General features: G+C 40.7%; 1 protein-coding gene across 1 annotated transcript in view; it reads right to left on the minus strand.

Annotated features, from left to right (window-relative positions):
* SSBP4 (single stranded DNA binding protein 4) overlaps positions 1-19,292 on the minus strand; it is a 396,764-nt gene that overhangs the window by 320,770 nt on the left and 56,702 nt on the right. Inside the window, exon 2 of the mRNA XM_075205294.1 lies at positions 8,717-8,789. Within this exon, the coding sequence (XP_075061395.1) occupies positions 8,717-8,789 (73 nt within the window). The remainder of the gene's footprint in view (positions 1-8,716; positions 8,790-19,292) is intronic.

Below are 19,292 nucleotides of genomic sequence, written 5' to 3' on the forward strand. Positions count from 1 at the left end.
AGAGAAACAAAGGTTAATCTTGGTCTAATCAGATCATAAGAAATTTTCCCACATGACTTGGGGTGATAGAAAAGAACATCCAAGCTTGCTTTCAGTTAGATACTACTTCTGTTTTGCTACATTACCCCATAGCAGAGACATATGCAGAATATGGGAGATTGTTGTCACATACAGGGAGTGACCAGTGTTACCATAAATTTCAGCAGCTCCTTTAATGTTGTCATAGGACAATTGGTAGCCTCTCTGATGAGTTTTTACCTTGTCCAGTCAACTTTGGAGCAGACACCCTGATCTTGGCAATGTCTCTGCCCCATTTTCTTCACTTATTGATGATAATCTTCAGAGTGTTCCATGGTACATATAGTGCCTTTAAAATGCTTTTATACCTACTATTTGGTACCTTTCAACAATGAGATCCGATAGCTGTTTGAAAGCTCCTTTCAGACCATGGCAAGGAGATCCTATAGGAACACCTTATCTTTAATAGGGGTTAATCACAGTCACTTTAATTTCTGGTGGGTGTATACTAACTACTGAACAGCGCTACAGCTCTATTATGAAAGTATGTGCACACGTTTGCAGGTTTTTTCTTTTATTTTCACTTATTTTTTTAAAACATGAACATTTATTTTTCACTCAAATTTTGGTCACATTAAAATAGCACAAACACAACTTTGGTTGTAAGGTCACTTTACACCACAGACCCCTGCAGTTTCAATAAGGCTGCGTAGACTTTTTATATCCACCGTATAGATAACTGTGTGAGGAATGATTGCAAGGTACATAAAAGGCTCCCACACTACTTGGAAGTACCAGTCAATACATTGTGTGCCCCCTGACATATAAGATACAGATATGTTCGCGTAAGAGATTAATTTCCCTTCAAGAGTGATAACATTTAAAATAGTTGGAATTTTGTTTGCTGGACTAACAGAATGGGAATTATTAACAGCCGAACTTAATTAAAGTTGCAAACTCCTTGTAGACTTTTTTTGTTTTCTAACATCAAGCTCAGTCATAGGTAAACATTTTGAGAATGACACAAGTATTGGTTTTCACAAAGTGTGCTGCTTTAGTGTTGTTAGACTTTTTTGTCAGATGTTACTATGGTATACAGAAGTAAAATTACAAGCATTTCATAAATGTCAAAGGCTTTTATTTACAATTACATTAAGCTTATGCATAGAGTCAGTATTTGCAGTGCTGACAATTCTTTTTGAAGACCTCTGTAATTCACCCTGGCATGCTGTCAATCAAGAAGAAGTGACTTCTTTGTTGGCCTTCTTGACACCAGGCCATCCGCCAAAAGTCTTCGTCTCACTGTGCGTGCAGATGCACTCACACCTGCCTGCTGCCATTTCTGAGCAAGCTCTGCACTGGTGGTGCCCCAATTCCGCAGCTGAATCAACTTTAGGAGACGGTCCTGGCACTTGCTGGACGTTCTTGGGTACCCTGAAGTCTTATTCACAACTCTCTCCTTGAAGTTCTTGATAATTCAATAAATGGTTGATTTAGGGGCAATCTTACAAGCAGTAATATCCTTGCCTGTGAAGACCTTTTTGTGCAAAGAAATGGTGACTCCATGTGTTTCCTTGCAGATAACCTGTCACACGCCGGTCCCATAGTTAGGTGCCGGCGCTGTGACTTTCCCTTTAAGAACCATGATTCTGCTTGCTTCTGCCTCAGAGACATTACTTTCACAGGTGTTCCTGGTTACTGTGATCTGGACCTCCTCCTGAACCTCATTTGTCCTGGAGCACTATATTAACCTCCCAAGGTTATGGGCTCATTGACTGTTCTTCGTGTTACTCTGGTTGCATTTGGATCTGGCTGTATACCTCTCCTTCTGTGTGTCTGTTACCTGCTCGCTGGACTGAACTCCTTACTGCTGTTCACCTACAAGCTGCAATCTCATCACTGCTGTTCACCTGCAAGCTGCAAACTCCTCACTGCTGTTCACCTGCAAGCTGCAAACTCCTCACTGCTGTTCACCTGCAAGCTGCAAACTCCTCACTGCTGTTCACCTGCAAGCTGCAAACTCCTCACTGCTGTTCACCTGCAAGCTGCAAACTCCTCACTGCTGTTCACCTGCAAGCTGGAACTCATCTCCACTATTCATCTGCACGCTGAACGAGTATCGTGAGTTGTTGCTAAACCTGTGCCTTATCTATTGGTTCACCTTTACGTCTGGCTGGCTAAGATCGCTGCATCTCGCTGTAAGAGCTACTATCAAGTTACTGGTCACCTGTAGTTCCACGTCTGACACGGGTTATCCTTACTCTGCTGTTACCTGTTTACTGGACTGTTATTGTGAACTACTTGTTGTGCCGGTGGCTAGTACTTGGGCTCAAGTCACGTGTCTCTGTTCATTTGCTTCATACTACAGCGAACTTACCATTGCAGTTACAACAAATCCTGCTACCTGTAGTTCCACGCATGGTTCAGATACTACTCACGACTCTGCTACTTCTAGGCAACATTCTACTGCATGTGTCAGTGTTCATCCAAGTCCTTGGGTGATGTTTAACGCTTGCTGTTCTACTTAATAAGAATCACAGTGTTTCCAGTACCACCTGCTATGTTGAGTCATCTCTACTCTCGGATCAGCTAGTTCTATATACTACTCTGTTTGGACTGTAAGCTGTACCAGTGATTCACATTCATCTGCTGTGTGGTTCTCTATTGGATCCTAGTGTTCTTGTTTATCATCACTGCGTTGAACTGTATATCATCTCATCTCATGCTGTTGCCAAGGGTTACCGCCTACGAAGTAGCATATGTGATTAATGTCTGCATTACAATGAATTGCCGTGTATTCATCTTTGCCAGTATATATATATATATATATATATATATATATATATATATATATATATATATATATCTAATTCCTTCCATTCCTATTGTACCAACATTCAATATAATAAGTTGCAGCACTACTACTTTCTCCTGTGTTTTATTGATGCTTGTAAGCCTTGAACTTATCCTAAGAGTATTATTGTGTTCTGCCTCCACCATCCTCTATAATAGAGGCAAGGGATCTGCAAAACACCCTCAGAGCCGTGACATAACCATGGTTAACATTGGAAGAACAATAATTTCAAGCACCACCCTTCTTTTAAAGCTTCCGGTCTGTTATTCTAACTCAATCAGCCTTGTCCTCGTCAACACTCTCACCTGTGTTATTGGGTCAGTGATTCTCTCATTGTCAGCTGGTCCTTTTGTGGCAGGGCTGAAATGCAGTGGAAATATTGTTTTGGGGATAAAGTTCATTGTCATGGCAAAGAGAGACTTTAAAATTAATTGCAATTCATCTGATCACTCTTCATGACATTCTGGAGTATATGCAAATTGCCATCATTAAAACTGAGGCAGCAGACTTTGTGAAAAATACTGTTTGTGTCATTCTCAAAACTTTTGGCCATGGCTGTAGACTTTTTTTTTTTTTTACAAGCTTGGTACATTTTTAGCATGTTGCTGATAAAACGCTCTTCTGGGAACAGGCAGACATGACTACAGCTTGTTCATGGGAGAACATAGCCCGATCATTGATTCTAAACCAGCAAGTCACCAAGCGCCTCGGTGGTCACATGATGGCAGAGGAAAGGGAGACTGGGTCTTATGCTATGGTTCCAAAGCTTTTCTGCTCATTACATTATATGTTGTGTGACTATAGCAGCAATGGCAGTTTCATGACAGCTAGAAAACTGTAAATCATTAATGCTATATTGAGTTAAAAAACGCATAGGAAAAATTAACAGTTCCACATGTGTTATTTTTTTTTAAGAGGGGATTGCACCCTTGGAATACATTTTAGAACTGATAGTTAGGTAAGGAAAGAAGGTATCTTGAGGGATATAGACACATTCAATTAGAGCAAACAAAGTTCGAGTTTCTCATATGCAGCCCAACCTGACTCATGTATCCATAGACACAGCGATCTGGATCTGTCTTATGGTTGAATAATTAAGTTCATTGCTTGGATGCTTATGGAAGAAAATACAAACACACAAAGGGCTCCATTTACTATTATCAGGTGAATAACTCCAATCTTCTATTGACTCTTATTATGGCAATAGAAAATCTTGTACCACTAATTTACTTATTATAGCATATTTTGCTGGAGCAGCAGGGTGATTCTCTGCTCCCTGGCGATACTTGCAGACAGTGGTAAGGGGACCTCTTCCCCAAATAGTCTTCAGTGTTTCTGCGAGTGCGCAGTGGAAATAAAAAATAAAATTGTTAAAACATATTAAAAAGAAAATAATGATGCTGCCATTCCACTGTGGAAAAAAATGCTTTATTTAAATAAAGCATTTTCTCATGCAATATCTCCAGCATTTGCCACCCAGAGATTTTGATAGCGATAGGAGGATTGTGGTGGTATATGTACTGCTGCAATCCTTCTTAAATATGCTTTCTTTGGAGAAGACCGGTTAATCAGTTCACCATGATAGTGGCATCGTGTACCTCTTATTAGCCTAGGGTTTGCCACCTGGTGGTAGCTCAGTCTATTTTACCCTCAGAATTTTGTGGGTGAGAAGGCAACAAGAGTGAGTGTAAAGGTGCAGGTTTAGTAATAAACCTGTTGCAACTACTCAAACCCTATCAGGCAGTCAACACAAATAATCTAGAGTAAGCCTAAACTCTCCTTTTTCTAGCAGGCATTCCATCTCTACGTGTTCAGATTCAAAGGGACACACTTGGGTCCCAACAAACTCTACAAAACCACGTCAATGCAATTTGCATCATAATGGCTCAGCTCCCACTGCGCAACATCACACAGTGGGCTCTTGATAATTGAATTCATATTGAATTGCATCATCAAGCCACTGCCTCGCCCACTTCCAAAATTCTCCAGGACATTTTTGGAGATTAGGCAAGTTTGACTACATTACAAAACCACAAGCTGGTTGAAACCTACATACAAATATACAAACCTATCAACCTATGCTATTTAGTGGTACAACAGAACTTGACAATGTAGGCAGGCATACAATTTTTTTTTTGTCAGCGTTACTATTTAATAACATAGCACAATACTTCTGATATATACCTTCACCTATAAAAATGTTCCCAAGCATACTTACAACTGCAAACAGTTGAGGGAATTAAAATTCAGCTTATATAACTCTGCTGCTTTAAACAAACAAACTACAATAGCAGCAGGCAGGATTTAGGACAGAATGAGAGCTTAATACACTGATCTTAAACATCTGGATAGGATGTGACCTGAATGTCTGTTCTTAATCTCTTCCATGTGTCAGGGCTAACAATACATGGCTAAACAGCAATGGTACATAACAGCTATGCTCTAGATATGGTGTAGGACAGTGTGACACCCACCATCCTGAAACACATTGTCATTACTGTGATTTATACTGGGAACAAAATGGCACAGAGAGATGCTTGTAGATGTCAAAGGAATAAATCTAGTAAAGTACTTTAATTTTACATTTCATTTCATACACTTTAGCATTTAAAAGAGCAGGTTCACTATTGTATACTATCTCCTGTGCAGTGAAGACGACACCTGACCTGTCTACTGCCCCTGCCCAATCAGACAGTACCATCACTGCATGCGTCACTTTGATAAAAAAAAACTTGTTTTTCCTTACAACGCCATTATACAAGTTATCTGGATGACTCAACAAGTCAGCTGTTATTGGTATCGGTAATAATCTAATGGACAGAGAACCAGTGGAGGGAGACCCATATTACTTCTACAGAGGTGAAGTAAACCTAGGCATCTTTGAAACGTGAAATTCATCTCTCAGAAGTGGATGTCCAAGATGATATGGTTTTTCACATTTACACCATGATTAGATATCTATTTATTTTTACAATTGCTGGACATATTTCTTTGGATGAGAACTCATGGTTTGTATTAGTCTATGGATTACATTAGGGCCAGAAATACAGAAAAACAAGATATTCTTATGCCATCTACTTACAAACCAATAGCAACCTGATACAGGCTAAAAGTAGAATTCTGGGATGCCACATCTCTCTCACGGGGAAGTCCCAGCAATCTATCTTGAAAGGACTTCAGAAAACTAAATTTTCAAGACCTGGGGATATATATAATAAAACTGCGGGCTTGAAAAAGTAGAGATGTTGCCTATAGCAACCAATCAGATTCTAGCTATTTATTTAGTACACTAAATAAAAGGTAGTATCTAATTGGTTGCTATAGGCACCATATCCACTTTTTCAAACCCGCAGTTTAGTAAATATACATCTCGAGTTGGAAACTGTTCAAGGTAGCAGCCAGTATACCTTTTTTCTTTTTTTTAGTTGCTTTTCCACACATATTACATTAGAAAAACAAAAATTTTACTCTACATCGGCGGTTCCCAAACTGTTGCCGCGGCTCCCATGGGTGCCGCGGCGCTGTCACTGGGATGCCGCGGGCCAAGCATTGAAAAAAAAGAAAGAACACAGAAACTTACCAATCCGCCGGGTGCCTCCTGAGAGGTGGATGTTGTGAGAGAGGGCAGAGGAGGGGGGACATCATGAGAGAGGGCAGAGGAGGGTGACAGAGGGCAGAGGAGGGTGACAGAGGGCAGAGGAGGGGGACAGCGTGAGAGAGGGCAGAGGAGGGAGGACAGCGTGAGAGAGGGCAGAGGAGGGAGGACAGCGTGAGAGAGGGCAGAGGAGGGAGGACAGCGTGAGAGAGGGCAGAGGAGGGGGGACATCGTGAGAGCGGGCAGAGGAGGGGGACATCGTGAGAGAGGGCAGAGGAGGGTGACAGAGGGCAGAGGAGGGGGACAGCGTGAGAGAGGGCAGAGGAGGGAGGACAGCGTGAGAGAGGGCAGAGGAGGGAGGACAGCGTGAGAGAGGGCAGAGGAGGGAGGACAGCGTGAGAGAGGGCAGAGGAGGGGGGACATCATGAGAGAGGGCAGAGGAGGGGGACATCGTGAGAGAGGGCAGAGGAGGGTGACAGAGGGCAGAGGAGGGTGACAGAGGGCAGAGGAGGGAGGACAGCGTGAGAGAGGGCAGAGGAGGGAGGACAGCGTGAGAGAGGGCAGAGGAGGGAGGACAGCGTGAGAGAGGGCAGAGGAGGGGGGACATCGTGAGAGAGGGCAGAGGAGGGGGGACATCGTGAGAGAGGACAGAGGAGAGGGGACATCGTGAGAGAGGACAGAGGAGAGGGGACATCGTGAGAGAGGACAGAGGAGAGGGGACATCGTGAGAGAGGGCAGAGGAGGGGGGACATCGTGAGTGAGGGCAGAGGAGGGGGGACATCGTGAGTGAGGGCAGAGGAGGGAGGACATCGTGAGAGAGGGCAGAGGAGGGAGGACATCGTGAGAGAGGGCAGAGGAGGGGGGACATCGTGAGAGAGGGCAGAGGAGGGAGGACAGCGTGAGAGAGGGCAGAGGAGGGAGGACAGCGTGAGAGAGGGCAGAGGAGGGAGGACATAGTGAGAGAGGGCAGAGGAAGGGGGACATCGTGAGAGAGGGCAGAGGAGGGGGACATCGTGAGAGAGGGCAGAAAAGGGGGGACATCGTGAGAGAGGGCAGAAAAGGGGGGACATCGTGAGAAAGGGGAGAGGAGGGGGGACATCGTGAGAAAGGGCAGAGGGGGGGACATTGTGAGAGGGGGCAGAGGAGGGGGGACATCGTGAGAGAGGGCAGAGGAGGGGGGACATCGTGAGAGAGGGCAGAGGGGGCAGTGTGAGAGAGGGCAGTGTGTCTGGATGCAGAGGGGGCAGTGTGTCTGGATGCAGAGGGGACAGAGTGCCTGAGGGCAGAGTGTCTGGATGCAGAGGGGGCATTTTTGCATACAACTAAATAAGTATTTCTGTCCTGACCTAAATACTTATTACAATTTTTTTATGACCCAACTACTTCTAAAACAGGACTGCTCAATAATTATTTTGGAGGGGTGCCATGAAAAAATTTGGAGACTCTAAGGGTGCCGCGAACTGCAAAAGTTTGGGAACCACTGCTCTACATAAAGCTTTTTAGTGTGTTTAACCCTCACTGCAACCATTTTACCTGTGATTAATCTCTGAACCATGCTGCTAGCACTGTTGAACTGAACCCACGCTTTTTAAATCGTTAGAATGGGGTTTGAGCACAGTATACAACACCTGAATGCACTCACTACAGACCTTGAACCCCAACAGTTTCTATCTCCCACCCAGCCATATGGACAGTGCTCTCCTAGTTGGAAACAGTGAGTCAATGCTTCGGTATCTGTAGAGAGATATCTACTGGTGTATATAACGGACTATATAAAGAGTCATGGTTGTTCAGTCCTGGGGGTGAATTTATCAAGCTGTGAGTTTGAAAACTGGATTGTAAGTTTGAAATCAGATTGTAGTTATTTATTTAGTACAAAATGACAGCTAGAAACTGGTTGCTATAGGCAACAAGTCCACTTTTCAAACCTGCCAGAAATTTGCAGCTTGATACATTTACCCCCTGGACTCTTTTGCTCTTTTATGCAATTTTTTATTCAATTGCCTTTCTTAACATAAAGGCCATCTCAACACAATGGAAATTTAATCATATAAGTAGCTGTAAATACCATGCATCTACTTTCATAGGTCACAGTTTTCATCCTCATTTCCATACATCCATTTGCTTTGATGGAGGCTACGCCAGGTTCCACACAATCAATTGTGTACATTGTGGTACACAGCACATTCCTTATCTATTGATTGACAAGCCACCAAAAGATAAAAAAATCTACAAAAATGGATTCTTACCTCTGACAGGAACGTCTGTGCAGATTTCTGTGCTCCTACATGCAGTAAATACTCATACACATATAAAGCTAATCTGAAAACGAACAAGAAAAGTAGTTTAGCATTTTAAGCCAAATAAAGCAATGCCTTAACTTCATATAATAAAATACAATTCTGTGTTTTTATAGAGAGAGAAAAAGACTTACTAAATAAGTGCACACACACACACAAGTGTTCACATCAATTTATATAGTTGGAAATATATGTATATATATATTTATTGAAAGATGGGGCCCTGTAGCAGAATAAATTACACAGTCCAGCACTTTTATATTTTTTTCGTTTCTATATATTCAAATGAATTTAGGGTGTTTTGTGGTAGCTGAATTCATTATTTTATTTTTCAAACGATAGAGAATAGTAACAGATATGCATCTCTTCCAAGTGCTGCCTCAACAAAACTTAAAGAAGAATATGAAGATATCAAAAAAGTCTTGCTATCATAACCACTAGTTGTCTATTTGTGTTGATCCAAAGATGGCAATCTTCTTGCTTGGGCAGCAAAGTGGATATAAGAAGTACCCTTGTTTCATCTGCTTATGGTATAGTAGGTCGAAGTAAGTTCATTGGAAAAAAGGGACATGGCCTTCAAGAGAGAACATGACTATAGTGCAGCACACAATTGGTTGACAGCAGGGAAGGGAGGGAAGCATTCTCCAACCACTCTATATCAAGCTGGGACCACTGAAACAATTTGTTAAATCCTTGGACAAAGATGGTGATTGCTTCAAATACATTTGTAGATTTTTCCCTGGATTAAGTATGGAAAAACTAAAAGCTGGAATCTTTAAAGACCCTCAAATTCATAAAACTTATCAAGGATTCTAATTTCACAAAATGTATGAATAGCGTTAAAGCTTCTGCCTGGTGCAGTTGTCCGTTATCAATAACTTCTTGAAGTTATTGACAACACAGATAGCAATTTTAATCCAGTTTTTGCTTTGAGAAGCAGATGATTATGAAAAACTAATGTAAAACATGCTCACAAAACGTTAAAAAATTGTACTACTAATGAACATAACGGTACACTTTAGCTATAGCCATTTACACAGAGTTTCAGATAAGTTTGATTATGTTAGTGAGGAAGAAGGGGAGAGGTTTCATCAAGATGTAAAGGTTATAGAGTTAAGGTATCAAGGCAGATGGGGCAGACACATAATGGAAGACTTTGCTGTAGGCTCCAACACGACTGTCCTGATAACCCACATAAAAGAAAATAGTACAAACAGCGTTTTACTATGCATACATTGCAATTATGGAAATGATTCGAACCAGCTTACTATGTTTCTCTGTTATTAAACTATATATAATGCTTTATGTGTTTAATGAGTTTATTTTGCATGATTTGAGACAACTTCAATGTGATATGTAATTAGGCTCTGCCTGACCATTACATTTTTTTAAGTTTTATGTTTTTCAATGGGATACCAATTATCTAAAAAATTAGAGGCAATTAAAGCAAAATGAGTGTTGACCAGTGTTATTATATGTATATACATACATACCCACATATGGACAGTTAAGTGCTTAGGTTTTCTTTTGGACATTATATGTATTTTAAATATAAATGTATTTTCTGATGTACCAACTATATACTTTGTGTAAGGCATTTGGCAAATATTCACTTTTATGGTACAAAATGATATACTCTTTCACTGAGCATATTGGGCCCGATTCATTATGTAAAGCAAAAAAAAAAGTAACTTTACACTTTGGCAAAACCATGCTGCATTGGAGGTGGATGTAAATGTTAAAATGTGATGGCAGATTTATAGTTGGGTAGGGCATATTCTAGTTCACCTTTAAATTTCAGTGTACAAATAAAGCTATCAAGTATTTGTGAGCTACATGAAAAAACAGCCAGTATTTAACTTATGTGCAAAATAATAAACCAATTTTTACCCCTTGCATTCTAACATGGTTCGTCCAGGAAAAAACTTGCTCCTTTTTTGCCTTACTTTCCTTAATGAATCAGGCCCATTGTGTACTACTCCAACCATTTATGCTGAGAAGCACCTTGTCTTGCAGCTGCAAATAATGTTCCCTATTTAAATATTAAGCTTTATTTATGTAGAGTCAACATATTACACAGCACTTTACAGACAAAGACCTATTTAATAAAGGACAGTATTGCCAGAGATATTACTCAGCTCTTCTGGCGATATTTTCATGGTAAATGATGGCAAACAAGATCTTCTACTGTTGAGATAAGCAGCCATAGAAAATTTGTTATCGCTGCTATATCATAAATACAATGTTTTCAATCAATCATTCGCCTCACATACCTCCCAGCATTGTCCTGTGGAAAAAAAAAAAATTATGTTGGGTTGTTCCACATTCCTAAAAGGTGTGCTTGTGAAGCACAAACTACCCCCAATACTCCCCTCACCTAAAGATAACCTTGCATTGCCGCATGCAAAACCACTAAACAGGATACACCTGCCAACATTCCCAGCGATTGGGACAAATACCTGACTGTTGGAAAAGTGGAACAGTCCCCTCAAATCAGGACAGTTAAAAAGTAGGTCATCAATCCCTACCCCAGTAGATCATAAGGACATGTTCAGTTAGCTTTGCGGTCCGCGATTACATGTGGCCGTGAGTATAAAGTGACAATATGGTATCGAAACATTGTGGATTTTCCTTCGCAACACTATAGGGTTCGCACGGAAATCTGCAGTGTTGTGGTAACAGGACTTGTGCAGCCAAGCGTAATTGCGGATCGCAAAGGTAATTGAATATGCCACCTACAATCTAAAGCCTTTACCACACATACAACACACCTTAGTGTGTAATTAGGCACGGCTCCACCCGTGAGCCTCCTTCGCCGGACATTCCGGGAGAGTCGGCAAGTAAGACATGGGCGAAGCATTACTTTAACATTGGCTTGGCATACATACTTGCCAACTTTTCACTTTTTGCCTCTGGGAAATCTCATAGTAGAAGTGAAATGTGAGGACGAATGCATTGTGTTGATGTGGCGGGCAGGATCAAAATGACGCGATTCACTGCTAAACGCGTCACAGAGGCTCCTATCCTGCTCACTTCAGTAGAAAGTGGGCAGGATGTGAGAGAATGGCCAGGACTCCTGGGAGACCTACCCGGAATTCGGGAGTCTCCTGGACATCCCGGGAGAGTTGGCAAGTATGCTTAAAACATCTGTGAAAATGTCATTATAAATATATTGTTTCTGATGTAATCTGTAATATATACTCATAACTGGGAATCATCATACTGACCAAGAAAAATTATGCGCGTTATGAAAACGTACACATGGATCTGCAGAGATCCCTTTGGAGCTGAAGGGGTTGACAGAAAGAAAGCAATACATCAGCAAAGTGTTTTCATCTCAATTAACCCAGTTTTGCAAGCATTAAAGGCTAATACAAGGAGGAAGAACAGTTCATTTCTGTAATGGTCTCACTGGGAGACTGTCCATTAGATGCAGCTTGCTGTACACTTAAAATATATTGCATACTAGAGTTCATGCAGGATTTAGGCATTGGCTAAACACAGCAATAGCTTTACGCATTTTTTTTATTTTTTATGAACATAATATAGGCTCAAAGGCAAGCATTTATTCTAAAATGTAGACATACAGAAGTACAACACTGAAAAAAATAATTAGTAGGATTGGAGATCCTTAAGAACTATAAATGCTGATAAAAGAAAACTAAAAATTAGATAGTTTAAATAACAACATTAAATAGTTTGGGGCACTACTCTCTATAGCCTATAAAATATAACTTTTCTTATATCTATAGTTAGTTAGAACTCATGTTCTAAACATTAAAAAAATGCAAAGCTTGTTACCATTTGAAAAAAAAGTATTGCAACAAAAAGTATTTACCTCTTGCCATTCTGTTGAAACATGAACGTACATAAAAAGATGTTGTCCACTTTAGGAACATGTGTATCATTTCCATTTTGGGAAACCCTCTTAACTTTAAAACTGAGTGAAGTCATTCTGCAAGATAGCAAGGCCTGCTTCTTGAGTACATAGGGCTCTATTTTTTAAATTCAGAAAAGCCTCATCTCCCTATCAAACAGTCACTGCCAGCAATAGCAGAGATATTGTCAACGGTAGCCCCCATTACAGAGATGATTCACTGGCAAAAGCTTCACCATGCAAAGCAAAGCATAGCACAGCATGGGGAATTTATTTAACAATGATGTGGGTGTGTGTGGGGGGGGGGGGGGGGTGAAATTCAATGGAATTGAAAGCCCAAACTGATTGGTTAACTGGGTCACGCATGCACATATCCCCTCAAACTGGTCCCGTGAAGTGTTCAGATAACTTTGAATTCTCCGGTCCAGTATTGCCAAGGCAACGGAGTATCTTTCACCTGCCGTGGCGATATCGTACTGATAAATTGTATCAGTACGCGATTTTTTTTTTATTGCGGAGATAAGCGCTGCTGAAAAAATTCAGCCTTGCTGTCACATAATAAATAATCATATGTAATGTATATGTTTAATTGTTTTGACACTTCAAAGGGGAATACAGTCTCATTAAACATTTTTTCCTTGTGTCAAACTGCAACACAGGCAGACAGAGGTGCTAGGGTTCCCTCTCTGAGCTTGCTTGTATCTACTGGAATACAAAAGCTTTTATGCCACAAATCTATTGCCTATAACAGTCAGTAAACATAACACTGTCTTCTAGTAATACTTTATGTCCTAGCACAAAGTGAGAGAACTAGCATAGAAAATGGAAAGGTATAGACTTAAATAAAGTCACTTCACACAGGAACGTCCCTCTGGGAAGTCATTTATCTTTTTAAGAGTTTATGCAGGTTTTCAACACCTGACCAATTAACTCCAACTTCAGCATTAAACAGAGGTTAATGAAGTGTGTGGAAAGCTTGAGTTAAACTAATTAACTTTTTTTATGCAAATTGTGCAACTTTTCTGGTAGTGTAATAGCATATGGAAACAGTGTTGAAGTTTAAAGCACATTAGGACAAAATATGTCCCCCACCCCCTAAAGGATTTGCTGTAAACAGGTGCTGGACCAGAAAATCTTACAATCAAATTCCTTTTATACAGCAACTTGTTGTCATAAACCCATCCAAGACTTTTGATTCTTTTGTTTTTCTTATCCAACATGATCAGTTGTGAGACACATACTAAATGTACCTTTAGTAGAAATGTAAAAAAAAATTTTTTAAAAAATAAATCCAAAAAACCCATGTACATTATAACATATTTAATTTTCTGTCCTAACAAGTGTTAATTGGTAAAAAATAAATAAAAAATGCATACAATGGAAATATTTTTGTTATATTTATACAAATATTTTGGGTTGGTTTAATCAGAAACCTGACATCTGTATAGGCCTATAAACTAACAAAAGCATCTATAAAACTCAATATTTTCTTATTTCTTTTTCTTTTAAGATATACATATTTTAGTAATTTCTGCCACATTGTCCATTAGGTGACCTTGTCCAGTTTTTCCATCACCTAGTGCTGCCATTGATACCTGAAGAGTATCCTTTCTGCAGTGTGATCAGTAGGATTTTCCCAAGCAGGACATAAATGTGTTGTGTTACATGTACTGTATGTAGTACTTGGAGAGTATAGATGTACATGAAATATTAACATTTTGAACAAAACAAATTTTTAAATCCCTTGTTAAAATGTGCACTTTCCTCTGCCAGTGCCAATTTGATTATTTGTCTAAAAAGCGGTCCTATCCTGTAACCCAGCAAGCCAGACGTTTATGTGATTTATGCTGTTTACTTCTGCTGTTGACATTGGCTGGTTACACACACAGTTGAATGGCTCCTTATGAAAAGAATACAGCCAGCCCAAGTCACCTCTATTTTTCAATACTCTCTTAGACTGGTCTTTGCAACCATGAAATCTGCCTTGTGCAAGTGCCAATTATGTTTGGCAACTATCTGGTGTTTCAGAGAATACTATCCTGCCTTGGGGAAACCTCCATTGCCCTTTGGATTATATAAATAGAACACATACAAACAGATCCTTCTATCCACAGCCAATCCAAAACATCTCAAAATCAACCAATAGATTTAAATGGGAAATACGGAATACAAGAAAACCATTAGTTTGCTTGAGGTGATCTTATTTTAGATGTATCATCTGCATTTCATTATAGAACTCTTAAAGACAAATTATACAATTTGGGTGGGGGCTGTTTACAAATAAAAATAATAGAGCAAGTGCAGAAGTTACAGATTAATTTTTTGAACATTTAAACAACTACTCCATGCACTTTTTCTTTTCTTTAAATTCACCAACTCAAGAGTTACCGGGTCTGAGTTATTAAGGAGAGCAAAGCATAAAAAAAGGAGTAACTTTGCACCTGGGCAAAAACATGTTGCATTGGGAGGGGGAGGTAAATTTAAAATGTGGGGACAGATTTATAGGTGGGATAGGACATGTACTAGTCCAACTTTAAATTTCAGTGCATTGTAATATGGTTTGTCCCAGATAACATTTACTCATTTTTATCGCCTTACTTTCCTTAATAACTCAGGCCCACCATGTTTACAATAAAGTCACCCTACATCTGCCAGAAATGGTGACTCTCCAAGGCTCGACACTCTGTAAGCTTTGAAAAAAAACAGGGATAAAGGCAAATATATAATGACATACATACATAATATATATATATATATATATATATATATATATATATATATATATATATATATATATATATACACATATACAAGTTAACCCGTGCATGATACTGGTGCATTCTAGTCAAATCAAGCTACTTAAGGTGTTAAAAAGGTTCTTGTCATGCATTTGGGCCATAGCCCAGGCCTCCTCAGGGGAAGAGCGTTACTTCCCGACGTAAGCGCCCTTTTTTAACGTGGTTTTGTCCACATGTCACCACCTCATCATTCTTCTCCATCACCTTATCCTTCATTTTCATCGCCACATCTATCCAGATGTCTATCCAGACACAGGGATCTCTCTCAGCGGTCCTCAGTATCACACTCCTCTCACTCTGTCACCCCCGGCAACCACTAACCACTCCCCACTGTCACCCCCGGCAACCACCAACCACTCCAAACTGTCACTTCTCCTTCAAGAAATATATATATTTTTTTTTTAAATCTTTATAAACACTTTTAACAATTAACAAATTAAATTAACAAATTAAAAACATCTTAGTATACCAAATTTCAGCCCTTTCTGATTTTTTTTTTCTACACACACTAAGAATTTAGTAGGTCAGTGTATAACTTCGCCCAGCAGGTGGCGCTGCAGCTTGGTTTTATTTTTTCCACACACACACACACACACACGCACAGACAGACTAACACACGCCACTAAGCGTTTATATTATAGATCTATATATATCTATCTATCTATATCTATACACATACATACACACACATATATATACACATACACATACATATATGTATACATATATACACACACGTATTTACATATTGCAAATCTAACCCTGATTTTTTTTTCAGTGAAGGAAGGCAATTCATTGGTGGTTGGTGAAGGGTGTCAATAGAGGGCAGCAACCTGCTCACTGAGATGAAAATACAATCTAATATAATGAAAGCTGCAAAATAAACACAGTAAGATGTCAAGTCTGCCTCCCCATCTACTCCCAGGTCTTGTGTCAAAGCTGAAGTGTAAGCCACCATGTGAAAACACAGCAGGGGAGGTGGTGTCTGAGGAGGAAACAAAGCAGTTTCTTTTATTGTCCGGAGGTTGAGGGAGTTCAAAATAAACATATTATTCTTGGTGAGAGAGCATGAAACGGCAGCTGGAAATGTGGGGTGACAGGGAATGAAATTACCCATATCCCAGGTGCTAGTCTCGAGTAGGTATAAGCCACTTTCTGTCAGAGAAGAGTGGAAAGGGACACACTGGAGTGAATGCAGAAGGATTGGAGAGCATAATTTACATGGACATGGCTTATCCTGAAGTGTAAATTGTACTTATTAATCTGATGTTAATTGTACAACGTGTAAACATTAACAGGTATACACGGGGCACAGAAATATGCTGAAAGTCACAACAAGCCCAAATTAAAAAAACCTGAAAATATTAACTACTTGTACATTGCGTTATTACTTAAGGCAATGCAAATCTCTGATAGGTCGGCTACCCACTGGCATTAAAATGCATGCTTTTACTGGATGAAACCTATTGGTTGTAAAGACTAGAGATGCTCACTGACCCCCATGATGTGGTTTTGGTTTTGGATCTGGATTAGCTTCGTGTTTTGGTTTTGGATCTGTATTTTTTTTTTAAAAAATTGCTAAAATATGCTAAAACCACATAATTGTGCTCTTCTTTTGATCCCACATTATGACTAACCTCAATAACACTAATTTCAAGTCATTTGCAGTCAATTTTGACAACCTCACAGGTCACAATATTATTGTCATACACTTTTTGACAAATACTGCAACAATCTGGCTGGATGGTAAGCGACAGAGCAATGACTCAAACACACGGCTGTTCCTACCACATCTAGCCAGGCCCGGCGCTCCCATTAGGCAAGGTTAGGCACTTGCCTAGGGCGCCGGGCTCTGTAGGGCGCCACAGATTAAAAATTTCTTTAAAACTGTGCGGCGACCGCTGACCGTACCTTTCACAACCGCCGCACAGCTTCACATACATCCACAGGGAGGGGGGAGGGACTATTGATCATCACCACCGCCGCCTCTCTGCTCCGCCTCCTCCCCTCCACTCACTGACTGTCAGGCCGTGACATCATTATCACGGCCCGACAGTGTCAGTGAGTGGAGGGGAGCAGACGGAGCAGAGAGGAGGCAAGTTAAGGTAAGAAAAGACGGGGGGGGCGCTAATTTTGAAAATGGGGCGGGGGGCGCCGATTTGGAAAATGTGCCTAGGGCGCCAAGGACCCTAGCACCGGCCCTGCATCTAGCACACACTGGCACACAGCAGTGGAAGAAAAGAAAAGTGGTGTAAGGTGGAATTGTCCTTGGGCCCTCTCATCCACCCTTATGTTGCATCTTAAAAAGGACATGCACACTTTAACAAACCAAGCACTTCAGACACAAAAGTGCCACTCCTTGTGGCTGAAGTGTTTGGTTTGTTTGTGACCCCACAAAACAAGGTAACAATGGCCTTAAGCCACCTAAGGTTACAGTGTTGTTAATGAACTCTACTGTGGCAAGATGTTGTTATCTTCGGCCTCATCCTCACCCTCATCAGTGTGTACATCATCCTCACACATTATTAATTCATCACCGTTGGAATCCACCGTTACAGAAGTCTTAGTATTTTGATGTAATTGGTGGGAAAGGCCTTCCTCGTGGAACTTGAAGTTCATTTTTATGAACATCATCATTTCCACATTTTGGAGGAAGTAGCCTCCTACGCCGATCGCTGACACGGTTACCGGCTGTGCTAAAAACTCTTTCCGAGTACACACTGGAGGGTGGGCAGCTTAGGCTGTGCAAAGCGAATTGGTACATGGGTCTCCAAATTACCTTTTTTTCCTCCCAGTATGTAAAAGGACTGTCTGATGTGTCTATTTCTATGCGGTCATGAAAAATAATCCTCCACCATCCTTTGGATGTTGATAGTAGGATCAGGTGGAGTTATGGCAGAGGTTTCACGTTTTTGGTCAATTCTTATAGACCAGACGTCAAAATTTGGTGCAGAGTCATCTGCATCATCCTTGGGTCTCTTGGGAAAGCTAAGTCTTTTCCTAGCAGCAGTTGACTGAGAAACTGAAGGAGGAGACGCCATCCTGTCACGTAACACTTGTGCTGTCATCTTGCTCACCAGGAGCTCCTTGCATCTCTTCAGATCTGGGTCAGTTGGAAACAAAGAAAAGACATAGGTACCGATCAAGCACAGTCGCCAAAATGTAGTGATTCGATTTCAAGATTTTGATAAGTCTTGGATCCTGGCGAAGCGAATAAAGTACTTGATCTACAAGTCCGACATACTTAGCGGAATTGCTTTGTTTAATGTCCTCCTTCAGTTTCTCAAGCTGCTTTTACAAAGGTCTAATTAAGGGAATCACTTGTCTCAAGCTCTCAGTGTCTTAACTCATTTCACAGATGACTACTTCAAATGGTTTCAGCACCTTGCACAACACGGAAAGTATTCTCCACTGCACTGGACTAACATACATCCCCCCTCCTTTCCCAATGTCATGGCTTGTGGAGTAAGCGTGGATGGCTTTTCGCTGTTCCTCCATACGCAGAAGCATATACAGGGTGGAATTCCACCTTGTCACAACCTCTTGCTTCAGTTGGTGGCAGGGCAAATTAAATTGCTCTTGTAGCTGCAGCAGTCTCCTACACGCTGTTGCCAAATGCCAGAAATGTCCAGATATTTTACGGGCCACAGAAAGCATCTCCTGCACGTCCCTGTCAGTTTTTAAAAAGCTCTGCACCACCAAGCTTATTGTGTGGACAAAACAGGGAATGTGATGGAATTAATCCAGCTGTAATGCTCTATTTATTGGTGGCGTTATCAGAAATTACATATCCTGAGGAGAGTCCAAGGGGACTAAGCCTTGTTGCAATGAAATCCCTTAGTTTTTGTAA

Source organism: Mixophyes fleayi, chromosome 1, assembly GCF_038048845.1.
Source record: "Mixophyes fleayi isolate aMixFle1 chromosome 1, aMixFle1.hap1, whole genome shotgun sequence".
In the NCBI taxonomy this organism is placed as follows: domain Eukaryota; kingdom Metazoa; phylum Chordata; class Amphibia; order Anura; family Limnodynastidae; genus Mixophyes; species Mixophyes fleayi.